The sequence below is a fragment of the Oryzias latipes genome, chromosome 23 (assembly GCF_053564925.1).
Source record: "Oryzias latipes strain Hd-rR chromosome 23, Olatipes_Hd-rR_3.1".
NCBI lineage: Eukaryota > Metazoa > Chordata > Actinopteri > Beloniformes > Adrianichthyidae > Oryzias > Oryzias latipes.
The window spans coordinates 15045758-15062074 of NC_136259.1; the positions used below are offsets into that span (position 1 = coordinate 15045758).

Sequence of the window (16317 nt, forward strand, 5' to 3'; positions counted from 1 at the left end):
TGTAAATATCTGATTATACTTGATTCAAGACAAAACTAACATACTTAGAACTTTTTAGTAAGACATAACACTTTTTGGACAATATATCTTGAGTCTTTTGATCTTAAAAACATCTTATTTTTAGCAAACGCACTGATTTTTTAAACAATATTTTACTCAAGTTTTATTTGTGAATGGTAAGCTGTCTTGTTTCATGATATGATTTACTTCTTTTGACTCACAGCAGTTCAAATATATTTAGCAATGGCAGAACAAGAGTTTGAAAATAAACACATATTTATGTGTAATTTTTAAAGAAATGTATCTCAAAATGAGTCATTTTAACATGTTTGTGCTCTAAAAAATAAGGATTTGGGCTGTTGTAGCATTTAAATAAGATATAATTGGGGGAAACTGTGTAAAAATACGTTCTTTTGTGTAAAACCTCCTAATTTTTAAAGATATAAAACTATTTTACTGACCAATACGCACTTATTTAAAGATATAATTCCGATTAGCAGACCAATATACCAAAACATGAGTCTTTATAGCAAGTTTAAAGATTTAATTTAATCTTTTGGTGTTTTATTTTAAGACATCTTACCAGAACAAAGTCAACTGGTTCTATTTAAAAAAAAAGGCTTTAGTATCAATTCACCATATTGTTACCCTTAAACAGCTGCAATAATTAAATCTATATCTGTCTAAAAACTCACATTTTTGTTGATCCTAATTTATGGTTCTTTAGTTGGGAATTTTTGCATTTATGTAGTAAAGTTAATGTCCTTGCAACCTCTTGCATAGGTTTGCACTTTACAATTTACTAACTCAGTTAATTGATAAACAATATGGACATAACACTTTGACAAGAACTGTTTATGTCTGTGTGTGTGTGTGTGTGTGTGTATATATATATATATATATAGTGTTTCCAATTTAACAATTTAACCTTTAGGCTAACGTGCTACACGTATTAGGGTTCTGTTCATTTATTTATGTCTTTTTTAGACAACGCGCAGCGTCGTTGTCATGGTAACGCGCTACAACTAGAGGGTAAATCTCTGCCTGCGTGTGCCTGTCTCGTCAACTCTTTTAAAAGTTGTTTGAGGTCGAACTTCAAGCAAACGGAGAAGCGGAAAAGTCTTGTAGGCGTGAGTATAAACGAACAAAATTAACCTTTAAACTTTTACTTTCGTGTTTTTTTGTTTTTTGTTTTTTTTTGTTTCAAATCGGTAGCCACTAGCTTAGTATGCAAAACCGAAACGCTCGTGCTCAACTTTTTCTTTTCAAGCTAACGTGGCGTTCGTAAATGTGCCTGAACAAAAATTCAACCGAAAAAATATCCAACCGTCCGGATCAAATCAATGCACATAACAAACTTAAAATTTATACTCATCATTAACCATTTTTGCTCTGCTTTTCTACACAAATTGTGCGTGTGACTAAGCACAGATATCTCTTAGCAAAAAGTAGTGCACCCAACGTTTATTTTACTAAATATCTGTAAGTATAGCAAGTATACTACACCATGTATACTTCTGAATACAAAATAAATTGGAACATTCCATGTTTACAGTATATAGATAGTATAGAAAAATAGACTTCAAGTACACTGCCTCACTTTTATATACCAAGTATACTTCCTATAGACCCCTTTTTACTACAGAATAGTATTTCTGGTAATGTGTTGTGCATTCTCTGTTGAATCATATGTGTAGATTTATAGAGTTGTTTGCTTTCCCTTAGAGATTCTGTTTGAGGATCAACAAGATAATAAGCCTCCAGGCATGGAGGAACAAGGGAACACTTCTCCACCTCATCCATCTCTCCAGGAAGATCAGCCCTCTGTCAACGTCGCTGTCTCTGCCTGTCCTGCTTTTCAATATCTTGAAGAGGTAAGGAGTCATGTCACTTTCAATCAGATTGTTCAACAGTGACAGACATATAAAATCGTTTTAAATGACATATTATGTGCCAGAGAAGTCGTTTGTCTAACTCTGATTTGTAAATGCAAAGGAAATTCTGACCAATAACTTTTTTTTTATATTTAAAAAACAGCTTAATTTCAAGCACAACTATTTTTTTTATTAAAGTAACCAGTACAGACAGTAAATAGACATTAAAATAACTTTCCAACAATAATGTCTGTCGCTCTTTGAGTAAACATCTCATTCACTTATCTGTTAAGGGCATGCAGCACCTCATCCTTCCTATTTACAGGCTTCTCTACTAGACCGGACACACTTTAAAATATCACATGCTAAACTTACATTTTTATGTACACTTTTTGTTTTCATAGCAGAAGACTAAAAGCTGATCAGGCATCAGGGAGTCTTTAAACTACGAAAAAAACTGAACTCCATTCAGCAAGAAAAAACAAAAACAAAAAAAACTTAAATTTCTCTCGTATAAAAAGTGCATATTTTTGGTTATGACAAATGGAAATGCATCGTAGAAAACATCCATGTGAACCAAGAGTGGTGAAGAAGGATGACAGTTTATATACAGTCTTCATCAGTACCATCAATAATTGGACTTTACTGCATTTGCACTATAAAACCTTTCAAAAACAAAATAAATACTGTACACATCCTTAGATTGAATCCTCTTGTCTTGTCTTTGCCATCCACAGTGTGTTTAAAAAAATGGTATGATGCTGTACAGTTTTCAAACATTAGGTAGCAGTATTGTACAAACAGTGAGTTAGCCTACAGATAAAGAATGTTATATGACATCAAGAGGTGTGCAGTAGAGATAGTCGAACTCGGAATAAGGTTAGAAAAACACTTGGAACTGTTTAATGTCATGATCAGTAGCTGCTGTCAGGAACAATTTTCTAGAGAATCAATAATACAGTGCGTGTAGCACTCACAGGGGGAATCTTTTCCGGCAGCACGCTTTATATTGTTTGGGAAGATAATCCATTGGCAAGCTGTCTCTGTTGTAGTTTAAGCTAGTGGCACCAGAATGTTAACTTGTGATCAGCTTGCAATGAAAAAATAATGTAACATTTGGACTCTGTTCACAGCAGGATGTCTTTTCTGGATTCATTTCATATCCCCGAAAAAAGAAGAAAACATATCATCCACTCTCATATACCTCACTTGGGTGGTTGCTGTTAATTATGGAGTCATTTACAGCGGAGAAAATGATAGGTCATTAGTTTTTACCGCTGGAGTGTGCTGCGCCGCGACTCAGCTGGGTTTATAGCAGGAGGCAGCAAGTGTAGAAATGTCACAGATGGATGACAAATTGCTCGTGTTAACCTCACGTGTGATATTATGGCCCTTTGTGGGAGGCTGGCCTTTCACACTGCATGTGTATTTTCCTATTGTCATCCTTGTTCACAGGTCATTCTCTTTTATTGTGAAAACCAACCTCGCTACGGTAGAAAAACTCCTAAAACATTATGATTTTTAACAATCCTTGTTGGTACTGCTTTTATTGGCTTCTTTTGCTGTGGAAACATGTACAAACGTAATTTCTTTTTATTTTTTAAACTGAAGTCAGAAATGTTATCATATCCACCTAAGGAGCATAGTTTTTAGGCCGTATCATCATCTTGACAGTTTTAAAGGCCTGCCTGTAGTTGGTAGGGTAGTACTCGGATGACATGTTGTGCCACGTTCCCCAGAAGATCCCATTCCGGACTCCTTTGTACCTCTTGTGGTAGTATTTCCCATTCAGATTGGCCGACATGCAGGCATCAAACCACCAGCCGGAGCTGTAGTAGGCGCCGCAGTTTCCCGAGGGGTACATGTCATTGTCCAGGTCCGGCGTGGAAAACAACTTCTGGTCGTGGTTGAAGTGCTTGTTGAAGCTAATGGCGTTACCGGCAGTCCCGCTGGAACCAAAAAACGCACATGTCAATACTGCTTCGCATGAATTTAACTCTGGACAAACGCCAAACAAATTACCTGTATCCGCTTATTGACAGTCGGTAGTGTAAGAATTCGTTAGCCACATAAAACTGGTCATATTTCGCATATTCCCGAACTCCTTCAAAGTCCTCCAACTCGATACGCAGAGTCATATCTTTGGCTTTGGTCAGCAAGTGGATGTGATCGTTTCCTAGCCAAAACTCTCCTCTGGAAGACACAAAAGAACAACAAGAAAACATTGTGTTACAAAGGTTAAAAACGGTTTCGTTTTAAAGCTTTTTTAAAACAAGTTTTATTAGTTATGAGAGTAACAGGGAAGCACCATATACTATGTCCAAATTCCCTCTCCCTAACTATTAAAAGACGATAGTGTGAGACTAAATGGTTAATATAACATTCCTAATTTTCAGTATGACTCTTCATAGGAATTTAAAACTCAAATCAATTGAATCAACCCCCCTCTAGTTATCCGACCAGATGGTAGATTCCAGATAGGCACTAACAACATTTTAAATCCAAATAGTCAGCTTTTCAAGCTGATTTTTTTGTAGTTTTCTTTTTTTTTGCTTCACAACTTAAAAAAATGGGACAAAAACTGTCAGCAGTAATAAAAGAAGACATCTGCACTTTGCAGAACTAAGTTGCACAAAGAAATAGGTGTCTGTGTCATCTTTACCTATAGGAGATCAGCAACGAAGGAGAAATGTAGCAACCTCAAACACAGCATTTTAGTGTAAAATGCTGGACTCAGGTCCTGTTATCAGTGCTGCCACAGCAAAGCAGTTTATTTTCATTCAGGTCCAGTTAACATTTCTTGAAATGCTAACCCTTAACTCCCCATGATGCCCATTATTTCATAGATGAGGGGTTTTTGTCACAAACTTTTCAGTTGAAGCTCAGCATCTGTTGCTAAAGGTCAAAATGTGACCTGCTCTTTGAGCTCCAGCTTTCTCGTCTACAGCGCAGGTTAAGTATTTTGACCTTCCTGTCCCTGATTTATGCAACGCAACAGCCACTTTGGAGACGAAGGAAGCATACCTGAGGTTCCCAAAGCCCTTCTTGTACTCGGCCCAGGTGCGGTTAAAACTGACTGAACCATCAAGGCGCTGCTGTATGACCGTCCAGCCACCTCCGTAGGACTCCATGTTGCAGAAGACCTCAAAGGTGCTGTTGCGGGGGTCGGGGGTCACCCGATAAACGCCGTTTTTCCTTGTTTCCAAAACATTGTAGTCCGAACAATCCCGAGGAGCTAAGATGACTGCAGGTTGGCACATTGATAGACAAAAAAGAAGGCAGTTTTAGATAGATTTTACTAGGATTTAATTCTATTGTCATTGGTTTAAAGACCCCATCCAATCATCAAGCTTTTTAGCCAAAATTAAAAAAAAATGTCGTTTTCTAGAGCATAGTTTTCCTCAGAGCGGCAGGAGCTCTTTAGAAATTTACCTCTGAGTTGTGGGTGGGACTGTAGAGAAACCCTGCTGCACTTCCCGTCATCCATAGCTGAGTAATCTGTTGACATCCTCTCCCACTAGCTTACAACCTCTCACAACCCCAACCTGACATTACCGGTGCAACAAGAATGGTAAGCAACATTGGAGCTATCCAGCCATACAATTTAGACTCAGATTCCAGCTCAGACAAGGAAAACAAAGACGTACATGGATCTAGTCGTCTACAAGAGGATACCTCACAATGGAGCTTGTGGCCCGCCCAGCGTATTTTCTATGTAACCAATACAATCTTTTTCATATAGCATTTTTTTAGTCTGCTGCTGATTCACATGGATTTAAATAAAGTAATATTTAAAAATACAATTTTAAGCTCAATTTTATTTATATATGTCCTCCATCATCAGAAAAATGCCACAAAAAATGTTAAAAACACCCCAAAACACAATTTATATCGGTGCATTTGTCTTTAAGAAGGGTACGTAACAAATACAACTTCTGAGATTGAAGAACAAAATAATATAATGGGTTCCAACTATTACGCAAGTCTCAAATGTGATTTCACTTTGGGGGAATGCAATCAAATTCAGAAACTGCTGCGGTTTTTTTAATGCGTGACTTTATAGGAAAGACACAGGAGGGAAAATTAAACAAGATGTCAAAACCTCCTTTTATCTCTAAACAGTTCCCTTTGAATAAAGATCTTCCTACATATCTTTGATAAAGAGTGAGAAATCAAATCTTTTGGGGTTTTTTTCATCCTCTTTTGACCTCTGCCTGCCCACTTATTATTCTAGCTCTTTCTCCTGTCACCTGTTTCCCACTGCAGGTCATCCACTAAACCCTAAAGCCAAAGTCTAAAGGTCCCCCATGTGGATAAGGGGGGGGGGGGGGGGGGGACATATTTTCTCTTATTCTGCAGCTCATGTCTAAATTGTGAAAAGATGTAGCTCACCTTTCTTGAGTTTGCTTCATTCAACATTTATTACTCTTCTTAATATTTGAAGTGGGGTTTGATAGAGGTGTAAATCTCATCCATGCAGGAAAGTTGTGACAATTTTTCTTTAAATTTTTTTTTTGTTTTTTAAATCAGTGACTTGGAAAACTTTCGCACTGCAGATCATCAGTTTGTTAGCGAATTAGCCAAAGGCGTAAAGCTGTCCTTGTATTTCTCTTTTACCTTTTGGCATTTACATTATTGTCCTATAAATTCTTTCAGCGTCCCCCACACCTCGAGTGTCTAACTGCATGTTAACTTCACCCCTCCTTCTCTGTTTGTCCTCAACCTTCTGCGTGAGCGGACAGTCTCGTTTGTCGGAAGCCACCTTGGGAGCTCTGGCACTGAGCCCAACCTAAATAACTCTAATATCGCTCACTTATGGATGTCTAAAAGGATGCTGGCTGATTGTTTGACTGCTTGTTAACTGAAATTAGAAGCTAATTTGTCTTCAACTGCTCTAGAAAGAGAAAACAACATCGCTTTTGCTTCTTAAAGTCCCCCAAAGCTACTTCGGTTACGGTCAAATCACAAAGCTCTGTTGTGGATCTGAACTTTATATACAGTATTTTCTTTTGATCACAACAGATTCCTGTGATATCTCAAGCTACTTTCACATCGTCCTCAGCAACGCATGTACAACCAACCACTTTCAACAAAAAGTCTATGTAAATCTGCGTAAAAATGCTTTTTGGGCTTCTGTGTACAGAACTTTCCGTTCACATGTAGCTATGCACATTTTTAACAATGTTTTCGGGGTGGACGTCCAAAATACACGTTCAAAATTAAACCAGGTCACACTTTGACCAATTAAAGATTCAGACTTACTAGTGATGTATAGATGTCGTCCCTTTTAATTCACGGAAGTTCCAACCGTTTGACAATCGATCATGAAGGAGAAATTAACAATTACAACTGAATAGACCTGTGAATGAAAAGTGTGGAGCTTCGCCATTTCCCACCAAGCCTCTTCTAACTGTAGGTGGCGGACATGCGCTAGTCAGCAGTAGAAAAAAAGAAAAACCAGGTGGGAACATACCTGAAATTACTTTTAGTTTCGTAAACTACAACATCTCATTTTAGCTTAGACTCTGATCAATTTGATATTTAGGAACGCTTTTTTTGTGTATTTGCAAAACAAAGGTGTTATCATAACACCACAGAATTAGAAGGTGTAGTAATATTTGGACCTGGAACAAAGGCTTTTTGTGGCAGTTGGAAGACTTCATCAAAAATCCCATATGTTGCAGGAAGCAACTTTGCAACCAAATTAGGTTTTTAAGATGCCGTTAAACCGTTTGCTGCAGCAAGTAGCAGGCTCATTGCTTTCCCCTCTTTTTTGCTGAGTTCCTGACAAATGAAGCTGTAAGATGACGGGTCTGACAGATTCAGTAACATACTTTTAATAATGACTTGTTGAGAGTCTGGACTGCATACCAAGCTGCCGGCTTGAGTTATAAATGTGCATATGAATGCCGGGAGGGGGGGGGCACTGCTATCAGGGATGTTAGCCTTATGAAAAGGAAAGAAAAGGGATAATGTGTGGGGAAGTGGTCATTTAAGATATTCTGAAAAAAACAACTTCAGTTTTTTGGGTTTAAGAGACAAAATCTAAAAACTAAAGTAATGCACCAATTTGACAAAAAACTAAACATTTATTTGAATCTTTTTGAGGTGATTCCTTTTTACACAGCAACATTACCGTATTTTCCGGACTATAAGTCGCACTTTTTTTCATAGTTTGGCAAGGGGTGCGACTTATACTCCGCAGCGACTTATATTCGAAATAAATTGAAATAAATACATTGTTAACCCTCCTGTTATGTTCATTTGTGAGGAACAGAGATGATGTTCCTGGGTCAATTTGATGTATGAGGTATGTTAAGTGTTAAGAGTATGTTAAGTGACTCAGAGAATCAGCAAACTTTTTTTTACAGTAAGATCTTGAAGGCTAACAACATAATATTCTATTTTCCAATGATTTCATAGATTCAGAAATGCAATAAAAGTGAAAACTGTTTCTACAAATACAGGATGAAAACAGAGTAGTAGTTGGCCAATGATGCTTCATGAAAAGAATAAATAAATAAGTTTGAGAAAAAATTACTGTGAAATTATTAGATAAACAGTCTGCTATGATTGTGTCATATAAGGTTGTGAAAGTTAAAATGCGACTTATAGTCCAGTGCGACTTATCTGTGTTTTTTTCTACTTTATAATGCATTTTTGGGCTGGTGCGACTTATACTCCGGTGCGACTTATAGTCCGGAAAATATGGTATATGCACGGCCAAATATCAGGAACTGGTAGTGTAGGACCCTAAACTGTTGGAGAACCTAAACTGTTGGAGAACCTATTGTTTAATGAAAACAACTTGCCAAGAACAATTAAACTCAAAAATTAGCCCATACAACAGAGGAAGAAATAAAAAGGGTGACAAAGTGGATTCACCCAACTACCCAGGACCCAGCTGGAGATTCTTTTGCGCAGTGGCAGTTCTCTCACCCCTTCAGACCACACCACGTTAGACCGGCTCAGTGGCCTTGTGGTAGAGTGTCCGCCCTGTGACTGGAAGGTCAGGTGTTCAAATCAAGGCTGAGTCATACCAAAGACTCTAAAAATGGGACCTAATGCGTCCCTGCTTGACACTCAGCATTGAGGGGTTGGTTTGGGGTGGTTAATCCACCAAATGGTTCCCGAGCGCGGCTGTGTCTGCAGCTCACCGATGGGTCAAATGCGGAGAACAAATTTCACACACCTAGGTGTGTGACAGCTAATGGTACTTTGAACTTTACTTTTAACGTTACAACACGCCAGATAAAGGTTTCCCCGCAGCCCTTCTTGAGCCGTGCCAGGGCTACTCCTCTTCATTTTTCCTGCTGCTGAGCAGAGTTTCTGGAACCGCTCCTCCTCATGTTTCTAATCTTTGAAAGGTACCGACTGCTCCTCTTCATGTTCCCTGTACCTGTTGATGGTTTGCCGACCGGCTGGCCTGCTCGTTCATATTCTGTGTACCCTGAAGAGGGTCGGCAGGATTGCCCCTCTTCATATTTCCTTCACTGTGGAAAGTTGATGGGACTGAGAGTTGCCAGGGCCGCTCCTCTTCATGTTCCCTCTACCAGTGGATGGTTGTGGATTGTCTTGCTCTTTCAATGGTTCTTTGCCTGAGGATGGTTGGGGGGATTGCACCTCTTCATATTTCCTGTCATTTGTGTGGGTTGTCCAGACTGCTCCTCTTCTTCCTTGTCTTTTCCTGAGAAGGAAGTCACCATGTTACCCCCTCACCCCAGTTGGGCAACAAGGACCTGATCTTTTTTCTGGTTTTTAGTTCATCCTGGTCAGGTTATCTTCGTCACCTCATTTTTATCTCTCCCCTGTGCCATGCTTTTTTTGTTGTTTGGGGGTGAGCTTGTTTTACATTCCTGCCACCAGGCCCAGTCTCTTGGACTGTGGGTCCTACATCCACCGGTTCCTGAGTGCCAAATATGGCTGGATGGATTGTTGCATAGATTATTTTGTGATGAAGAAGACCATTTCAGCTCATAATGTCTCAGTCATACTCCTTTCAAACATCCAGATTGAGCGAAAAAGTAAGAATAAGATTTAATACACGATTTTCAACCGGTTCAAGGTTTTTTTGTTTTAATGAACTGTAGTTTCTGCAGGATGCTGTGGAACAACGTTTCCTTCAGCTCCCATACATGACCCAAAATGCAACACTACATCTATTAAATTATAAATGAAAAAGAAAACATCAGGGCAGTTCTGGGCAGGTTTCATTATTTTCCTTCAGAAATTCAAATTCTAAAATGTTTCATTGGTGCAGGTCCAGGTTGATATTAGACCTGTTAAAGATCCACAACCTTTTTAGGTCATTTGAGTTTCAGGTGAGTTCTTTGGATAGTTTATAATCAAAACTAAAGGCGACAGACTGAAACAGCCTGGCAGTAAAGAAAAGACCTTTTTGCACTAAAACTGGTACAAAGTTGACCTAAATACATCTTTTATTTATGCTACATGACCTTTTTATTTCAGTTATAAATACCACAAAATGTGTATCTTCTAATTCAAGAAAGTTGTTTCTGCATTATTTACTCGCTTTAAACTTCACATCTTGGATTTTTTTTTTGTGATTTCTTTATTTTTTCTGATATTATTTAAGAGTTTTATCCACTTTCTTTTTTAATTATGCTCATTTTTTCCGTCTGTGCCATAATTTTTGTAGATTTGACTAAATTGTGCTGTTGGTTACAGACCTTTTGACCGCTGTAGTTGTAAAAATAAAGGTTATGACTGATCTCTGCTGGGCTACGCAACATTTCTTATTACTTTATGCTAAAGCTTACAGTTTGAAGGCTTATATTAAGTAAAAGTGCAATATGTTTTCTATTCAATACATTTTCTATTCATATGTGATCCAAATCATCGAGAACATGGAATTTGTTCCTTAGTTCTATCTGTTCTAGTGACATTGCAGGTGAAAAACGGCTATTAAGGAGGGAAAAGCTCTTTAGAATCAGCGTTCCTGTCACTAATTATTAGCTAAAATCCTTTAGTGACACCAGCTGCTCCTGGTTTCCTGTTGAACTGACTTTAGACTTGACTGAGCATCACTTCCTGACCTGAAGCAGAAGCTGTTTCCGCCTGTTTCGACTTCAGCACCTAGGATTGATGTTCAAAGTGTTGTTGACCCAGCGTGCAATCCATGAGCAGAACACAGTCAGAAGATCTTCCTACACGGCAGCGTTTCTTACCGGCATCAAATAATTAGTGCTCACATTTACACCGGAGCTTGAAGGGGGCCAGAGGGAGGTCAGCCAGAAAGATTATGAAAGAGTCCGTTGAAGTTAAAGAAGAAGATCAGAGAAGATGGAAGGAAGTGAACAGTTTTTTTATGTTTTTTGAGGGGGGAGTGCCGAATTTGTGAGAGAAGCACAAAAAAAACAAGGGATGGGATGCCAGTGTCGCAGCTAATCTCCTTAGAGCTCACATCTGTTCTCCACATAAAAAGCTAGAGAAAGCATCACATTGGAATATTATTCTGTTTGTGGCTGAGAAGTGGCCTGCATTTCTCCTGCCAGCTTCCACATCCATGTCTCCACAGATCTGCATTTGAAGCTCTTTCCCATGTTGACAGCAGAGCAAACTGTGAATATAAACTATTTAAATGTTTGTGCAGCGAAAATAAAGGCGACTTTTCTCATTACTTGCTTAATCTTTTGCCATCATTTAAAAATTGGAAAAAAATCCTATACCAATTAAAAATCTACTCAGATGAAAATCACGTTTTCAGTGTTTTTAACGTGTTCTTGTAGCATTTTTCTCATGATGGAGGACATATATGAAGAAAAATAAGCCTAAAATTGCATATCTGAGTGTTCAAATCATTGTGAATCAGGAGCAGACAAATAATGCCATTGAAAAAAAGATTGTATGTGCGACAGAAAATCTACTACGCCAAGCCGCAAGCCCTGACATATCCACTTGTAAACGGCTAGATCCATGTACATCTTAAATTTCCTCGTGTGAGCTGGTATGTGGCTCAAAACTGTACAGTTGGTTGGCGCTGATATTGCTCGCCGTTTTTGTTGGGGTTGTGAGGGACTAAAATCTAACATGAGCGCGTGTAAACACAAAGATAATGGGAAATGAGGGTGGGCTTAATTCACACCAACTGTCCTGCCAACAACTCGGAGGCAAATTTCTAATGAACTTGCCTTTTCTTTTCTTGCATGCTTACCGTGGATGAAACTATTATTGGAAGAAACCTGTCAAAATTGTCAGCCTGAACAGTTTCACTTCCCATTTCCCAGAAACTATTGTGAAACTCAGACTTTGTTTTAGTTGCAATAACAAATCTGTTGACCAGATAAGACCAACATGGAGCCAACATTTTATTTTTCTGTTATCCAAGCAGCTGGCCTCTTCTTAAACTTAAGGAAAAAAAAGTGGAAAGTTCTCCACATTGCATGATGTAATGGTACAAATACAAAAGAAAAGTCTTGCATTAAGACTGCTGTGAAATGAGGGAAGAAAGCTTACATTGGGGGCTGTTCTGGACGGCACACTGGGTGTTGCAGGTGGAGCTGAGCCTGTTGACCGCACCAGTGATGTTCTCCACCCGCCTGTCCACCATAGTCTGCACATTTTCCATGTTGAGCAGGTTGAGCCCCTCCAGACGACCTTGCAGAACCGAGATCTGGCTCCTGGCGTTACGCAGGCTGACTGACATTCTATTGAGCTTCACCTGGGAGAGGCCAGAAGAAAGGCAGACGTTTTTTTATGGTTTTATTTTTTTGTTTTGGCATAGACAACAAAAGCAGGTGGATTAACAGACCCCACAGGGGTGTGTTTGTCCAGACAATTGCCATTTCTGAATAGAATTGTTGTCTGTGCGGCGGTTGGCTGTCTGCCAAAGAGGCTGCGAGAAGCAAATCAAGACGGCTCGAAATTTACCACAGTTTTTTTGGCCAATGTCTTATACTGATTCTCCACCCAGTAACATGAATTCTCCCTGGTGGATTGAAGCCAGCTCAGCCTTTACAGCCTTCATAACTTTTTGGTCAGTTTACATTCCAACTGTGTGCCTAGAAAAATAGCAACATAGAAGAAAATCCCAGCTTGAGTATTTATAAACGAAATATGTTTATATCTCATTGCTGCAATCAGTTTCTTCGGGACTGATAACAGTGTCGGATTGGAACTGTTTCAGTTTAATGGATGGACATTAAATAGTGCAAATATTCTTTGAGGAATGTGCACAGCCTACTAAAGTATGTCATCTGCAGGATTTCTTTGAGACATGAAACCTACATGCCCATGAAGTTTTATGCAATTAAGAATTAACTTCTTTTACTCATAACCTTTAGCTCCTTACCTGCATTTCCTGCAAATCCCTCGGGTTTGGTCTAGCTTTTCCCTCCACACCAGCTCCGTGAATCATCCCATCACCTCTCTCCTCTTGGCTTGACCCGCTTTGAACCCCGTTACCGATCCCGTCCATACTCTTGTCCTTCAGAGTATCCAGTTGAGTCAAGACCTCCGTCTGTCCCTGGTCTGCTTGCTGGTATCCAAACGCCCCCGAACCCCGTGTCCCACAGCACTCCTGGTACCCCCTTTTTAGCTTGTTCACCACCTCCTTCAGGCTTTGCACCTCCTTTAGCGTCTTCTCCAGCAGCCTGAACTGCTTGGGTAGCTGGATGCTTAGGGGAGGAAGAGTGAGCTGATAGGGGCAGTCCTCCCCTTCCTCAGTGCCGACCCCAGAGCCGCCACACTGGCCCGAGGGTCGAAGTTTCACGGGGCAAGAGGTAGGGGTGCCAGCCTCAAATCCCGGGTTGTAGGATCCTTTCATGTCCCATCGCTGGTGAGAGTTGACTGAGAAGTCAGCAGCTCCGATAGGCGACAGCGCCAAGGTGACTGCCAGCAGGAAACTGGTACAAAAAACAAATGTCCTCATTTTTTTTCAAATAAGATTTCTCCAAAAGAAACGCGTTAAAGAAGAGAGCGCTCGTGCTACCCGGTACTGCCCTGGCTATCAACTTGCTGTCTAAATTGGTTTCAGTTGTGTTTGTGTGGGTGGCTGTAGATTGTAAGAATGTGTGGATTTAAGGATCTTTTTTGGCGCACAAGTATTTTTGTGTGTGTGTGTGTCGGTGAGCGTGTGTGCATGAAGTGCAGCCTGCAGGAAGAAGTGAGCGCAGGGGATCTGGCGCTGCCTCAGATAGCTGTGTCATTAATATCAAGACGAGAGAGGGAGGAAGGGAGGCAGGCAGAGAGAGCGATGGGAGAGAGTGCTGAGTTTAGGAGGTTGGGAGGGGCCGTACCACTGCGCACTGCAAAACACATCAACGGCAGTGTAGAAAAAAATAAAAAAAGTACAGAGATGTAAAGATTGTAGGTGGATGGAAGGACGACAGAAAGAGGATGTAGAAAAGGCAGTCGTGGTTTTTCTTCCTCATCCATCCATTTCTCTGAATTTGTGACCTGGAGCGCAGAACCTATCCAGTCAGCTGACATTAGGGTGATGCTTTTCATGCTTCGTTGCTCAGTGAATTTGAGTGTCTATAAAATTTCAAGGCCACATGGTGAACCTCTTCAGTCCTCACAGGCTGGCTGGATCATTTCTACAAATACTGACTGTTGAACTGTTGAAATATATTCATGGAAATTAATCAATTCATTTTAACCAATCATGACACAAAATTATTAAAACAATCTATCAAGATGAAATCCTGTTAGGCTGCACTGTTTAAGTTGATCATTGTAAGACAGTGGTGAGGTGTGCTGTAGGGGTGACAGGACTTAGAGGTGGTGGTGGGATTACATCAGGGATCAGCTCTGAGCTCCCTTCCTGTTTACAGTGGTGATAGACAGGCTGACAGATGAGGTTAAAATTTCCCCTCTCACCCTTCAGCGGGTGGTTTCTTACCAAAGCTCGGGTCCTCTACCAGTATCTTAGCTGTTGCTAGCACTGCGCTTTTCTGGACTGAGAGGTCTGAGGTCTTTCCAGGTATCTGTTGTATCCACTCCTCCAGCTTGGGGGTTACTGCCCCGAGTGCTCCAATCACCACGGGCACCACTGTCACCTTCACTTTCCAGGCTCTCTCCAGTTCTTCTCTGAGTCCCTGGTATTTCCCCGGTATCTCATGGCCCTTCTTCTTGATGTTGTCATTAGTTGGCACTACCACATCCACCATAACGGCTTTCCTCTGTTCTTTATCCAGTACCACCATGTCTGTTTGGTTTGCCATTGCCATCCTGTCTGTCTGTATCTGTAAGTCCTACAGGATCTTTGCTCTCTTATTCTCTACCACTTTCAGAGGTGTTTCCCATTTTGACTTTGGGGTTTCCAGTTCATATTCTGCACACATGTTCCTGTATATTATTTTAGCATCTTACGCCTTGCAGTTATGTGCCGGATTGTTTCAGGTGCCTCTTTGCACAGTCTATACCTTGGGTCTTGTCTGGTGTGGTAGATCTGAGCCTCTATTGCTCTGGTGCTCAGGGTTCCTGAGCTGCCAGGATGAGCAGTTCAGTGCTGTCCTGTAGGCAGCCCTTTAGCCATTGATAGGACTTCTTGATATCAGCCACTTCACTGCATCCTCTGCTCTCCATTGCCTGAGACATTCACTGAGCACACTGCCAGTTAAGGCCTTGAGCTTGATGTATTCATGCAGCTTGGATATTTTATCTTGGATAAGGCTTCCACGCTCACTAGTCTTTGACCTCCTTTCTTGCAGCTAGTATAAAGTCTCAGGGTGCTGGATTTGGGATGGAACCCTCCCAAATCCATCCTCAGAGAGCATAGCAGCCTACCTGAATAGAATCCAGTAACCATCACAGTGGCAGACATCCAAGAAAGAGTATCAGATATAAAAAAAACTGGACATCACCAGATCCTGACATAATGCATGCAAACTGGCTAAAGAAACTCACTGCACTCCATGAGCACCTGGCCTGTTGTTGCTCACTGTTTAGCATATCCCTTAAGGGGTTGCCACTGCAAATCAGCTTTCACTGATTCACGCAGATAGTTTGGCAGACATTTCTACGCCAGATGCCCTTCCTGACACAACCCTGTATTTTATCCGGTCTGCAGACCGGCACAGTGGGATTCCCTCTTGGGCCCTCTTGTGGCTACATAGGTAGGCAGTGGTCCCTTGTGCGGGGAGGGGTTAAAAAATTAAAAATCGCTACGACACACCTGTGTCTCACCTTCTTGCTTACCCCCGCGTGTTTTTTGAGTGTTTTCCGCGACATGTCGCTTACACAACTCCCGTAGAAAAAAAAATGTGCATGAACATTTTGACTCTGCAGTTTCACTGACGTTCTATGACCTTCATATTATTTGGGTGCCACCGGTTTACCTCATTCAAATTTGGCCGTTTTTTGGCCTGCAGACAACCTATATCTAGCTGCAAGGGCAGTTACGACTTAATATTTCAAGTTTTTATTGCAATCTTAGTATTTTTATGAAGACAAATTTTCCTGATATGAGTCATGTGCAAGA

At 40.4% G+C, this 16317-nt stretch overlaps 2 protein-coding genes across 4 annotated transcripts in view; one reads left to right on the forward strand and one right to left on the reverse strand.

Annotated features, from left to right (window-relative positions):
- Positions 1-979: 979 nt before the first annotated feature.
- Positions 980-16317, forward strand: part of ccdc146 (coiled-coil domain containing 146) — a 58987-nt gene continuing 43649 nt past the window's right edge. For 2 of the 3 annotated variants that reach the window (XM_078942144.1, XM_078942145.1), the window contains exons 1-2: positions 980-1130; positions 1728-1874. In XM_078942144.1, the coding sequence (XP_078798270.1) occupies positions 1767-1874 (108 nt within the window). In that variant the 5' untranslated portion in view covers positions 980-1130; positions 1728-1766. The remainder of the gene's footprint in view (positions 1131-1727; positions 1875-16317) is intronic. The other variant, XM_078942143.1, reaches the window with a different exon arrangement.
- Positions 2043-14050, reverse strand: fgl2a (fibrinogen-like 2a). Its single transcript, XM_011491048.4, has 5 exons — positions 13186-14050; positions 12351-12555; positions 4899-5118; positions 3897-4067; positions 2043-3823 (listed from the first exon to the last, which is right to left on the reverse strand). The coding sequence occupies exons 1-5, from the start codon at positions 13762-13764 to the stop codon at positions 3508-3510; spliced, it is 1491 nt and encodes a 496-aa protein (XP_011489350.1). The 5' UTR covers positions 13765-14050; the 3' UTR covers positions 2043-3507.

Bases quoted from the DNA above. Each gene is read 5' to 3' on its own strand.
- fgl2a (XM_011491048.4), bottom strand. From the start codon at position 13,764: ATGAGGACATTTGTTTTTTGTACCAGTTTCCTGCTGGCAGTCACCTTG. The intron at 5,119-12,350 runs GTAAGCTTTCTT...GCCAACCTGCAG, and splicing joins CGTCCAGAACAGCCCCCAAT to TCATCTTAGCTCCTCGGGAT. The intron at 4,068-4,898 runs GTATGCTTCCTT...TGTGTCTTCCAG, and splicing joins AAGGGCTTTGGGAACCTCAG to AGGAGAGTTTTGGCTAGGAA.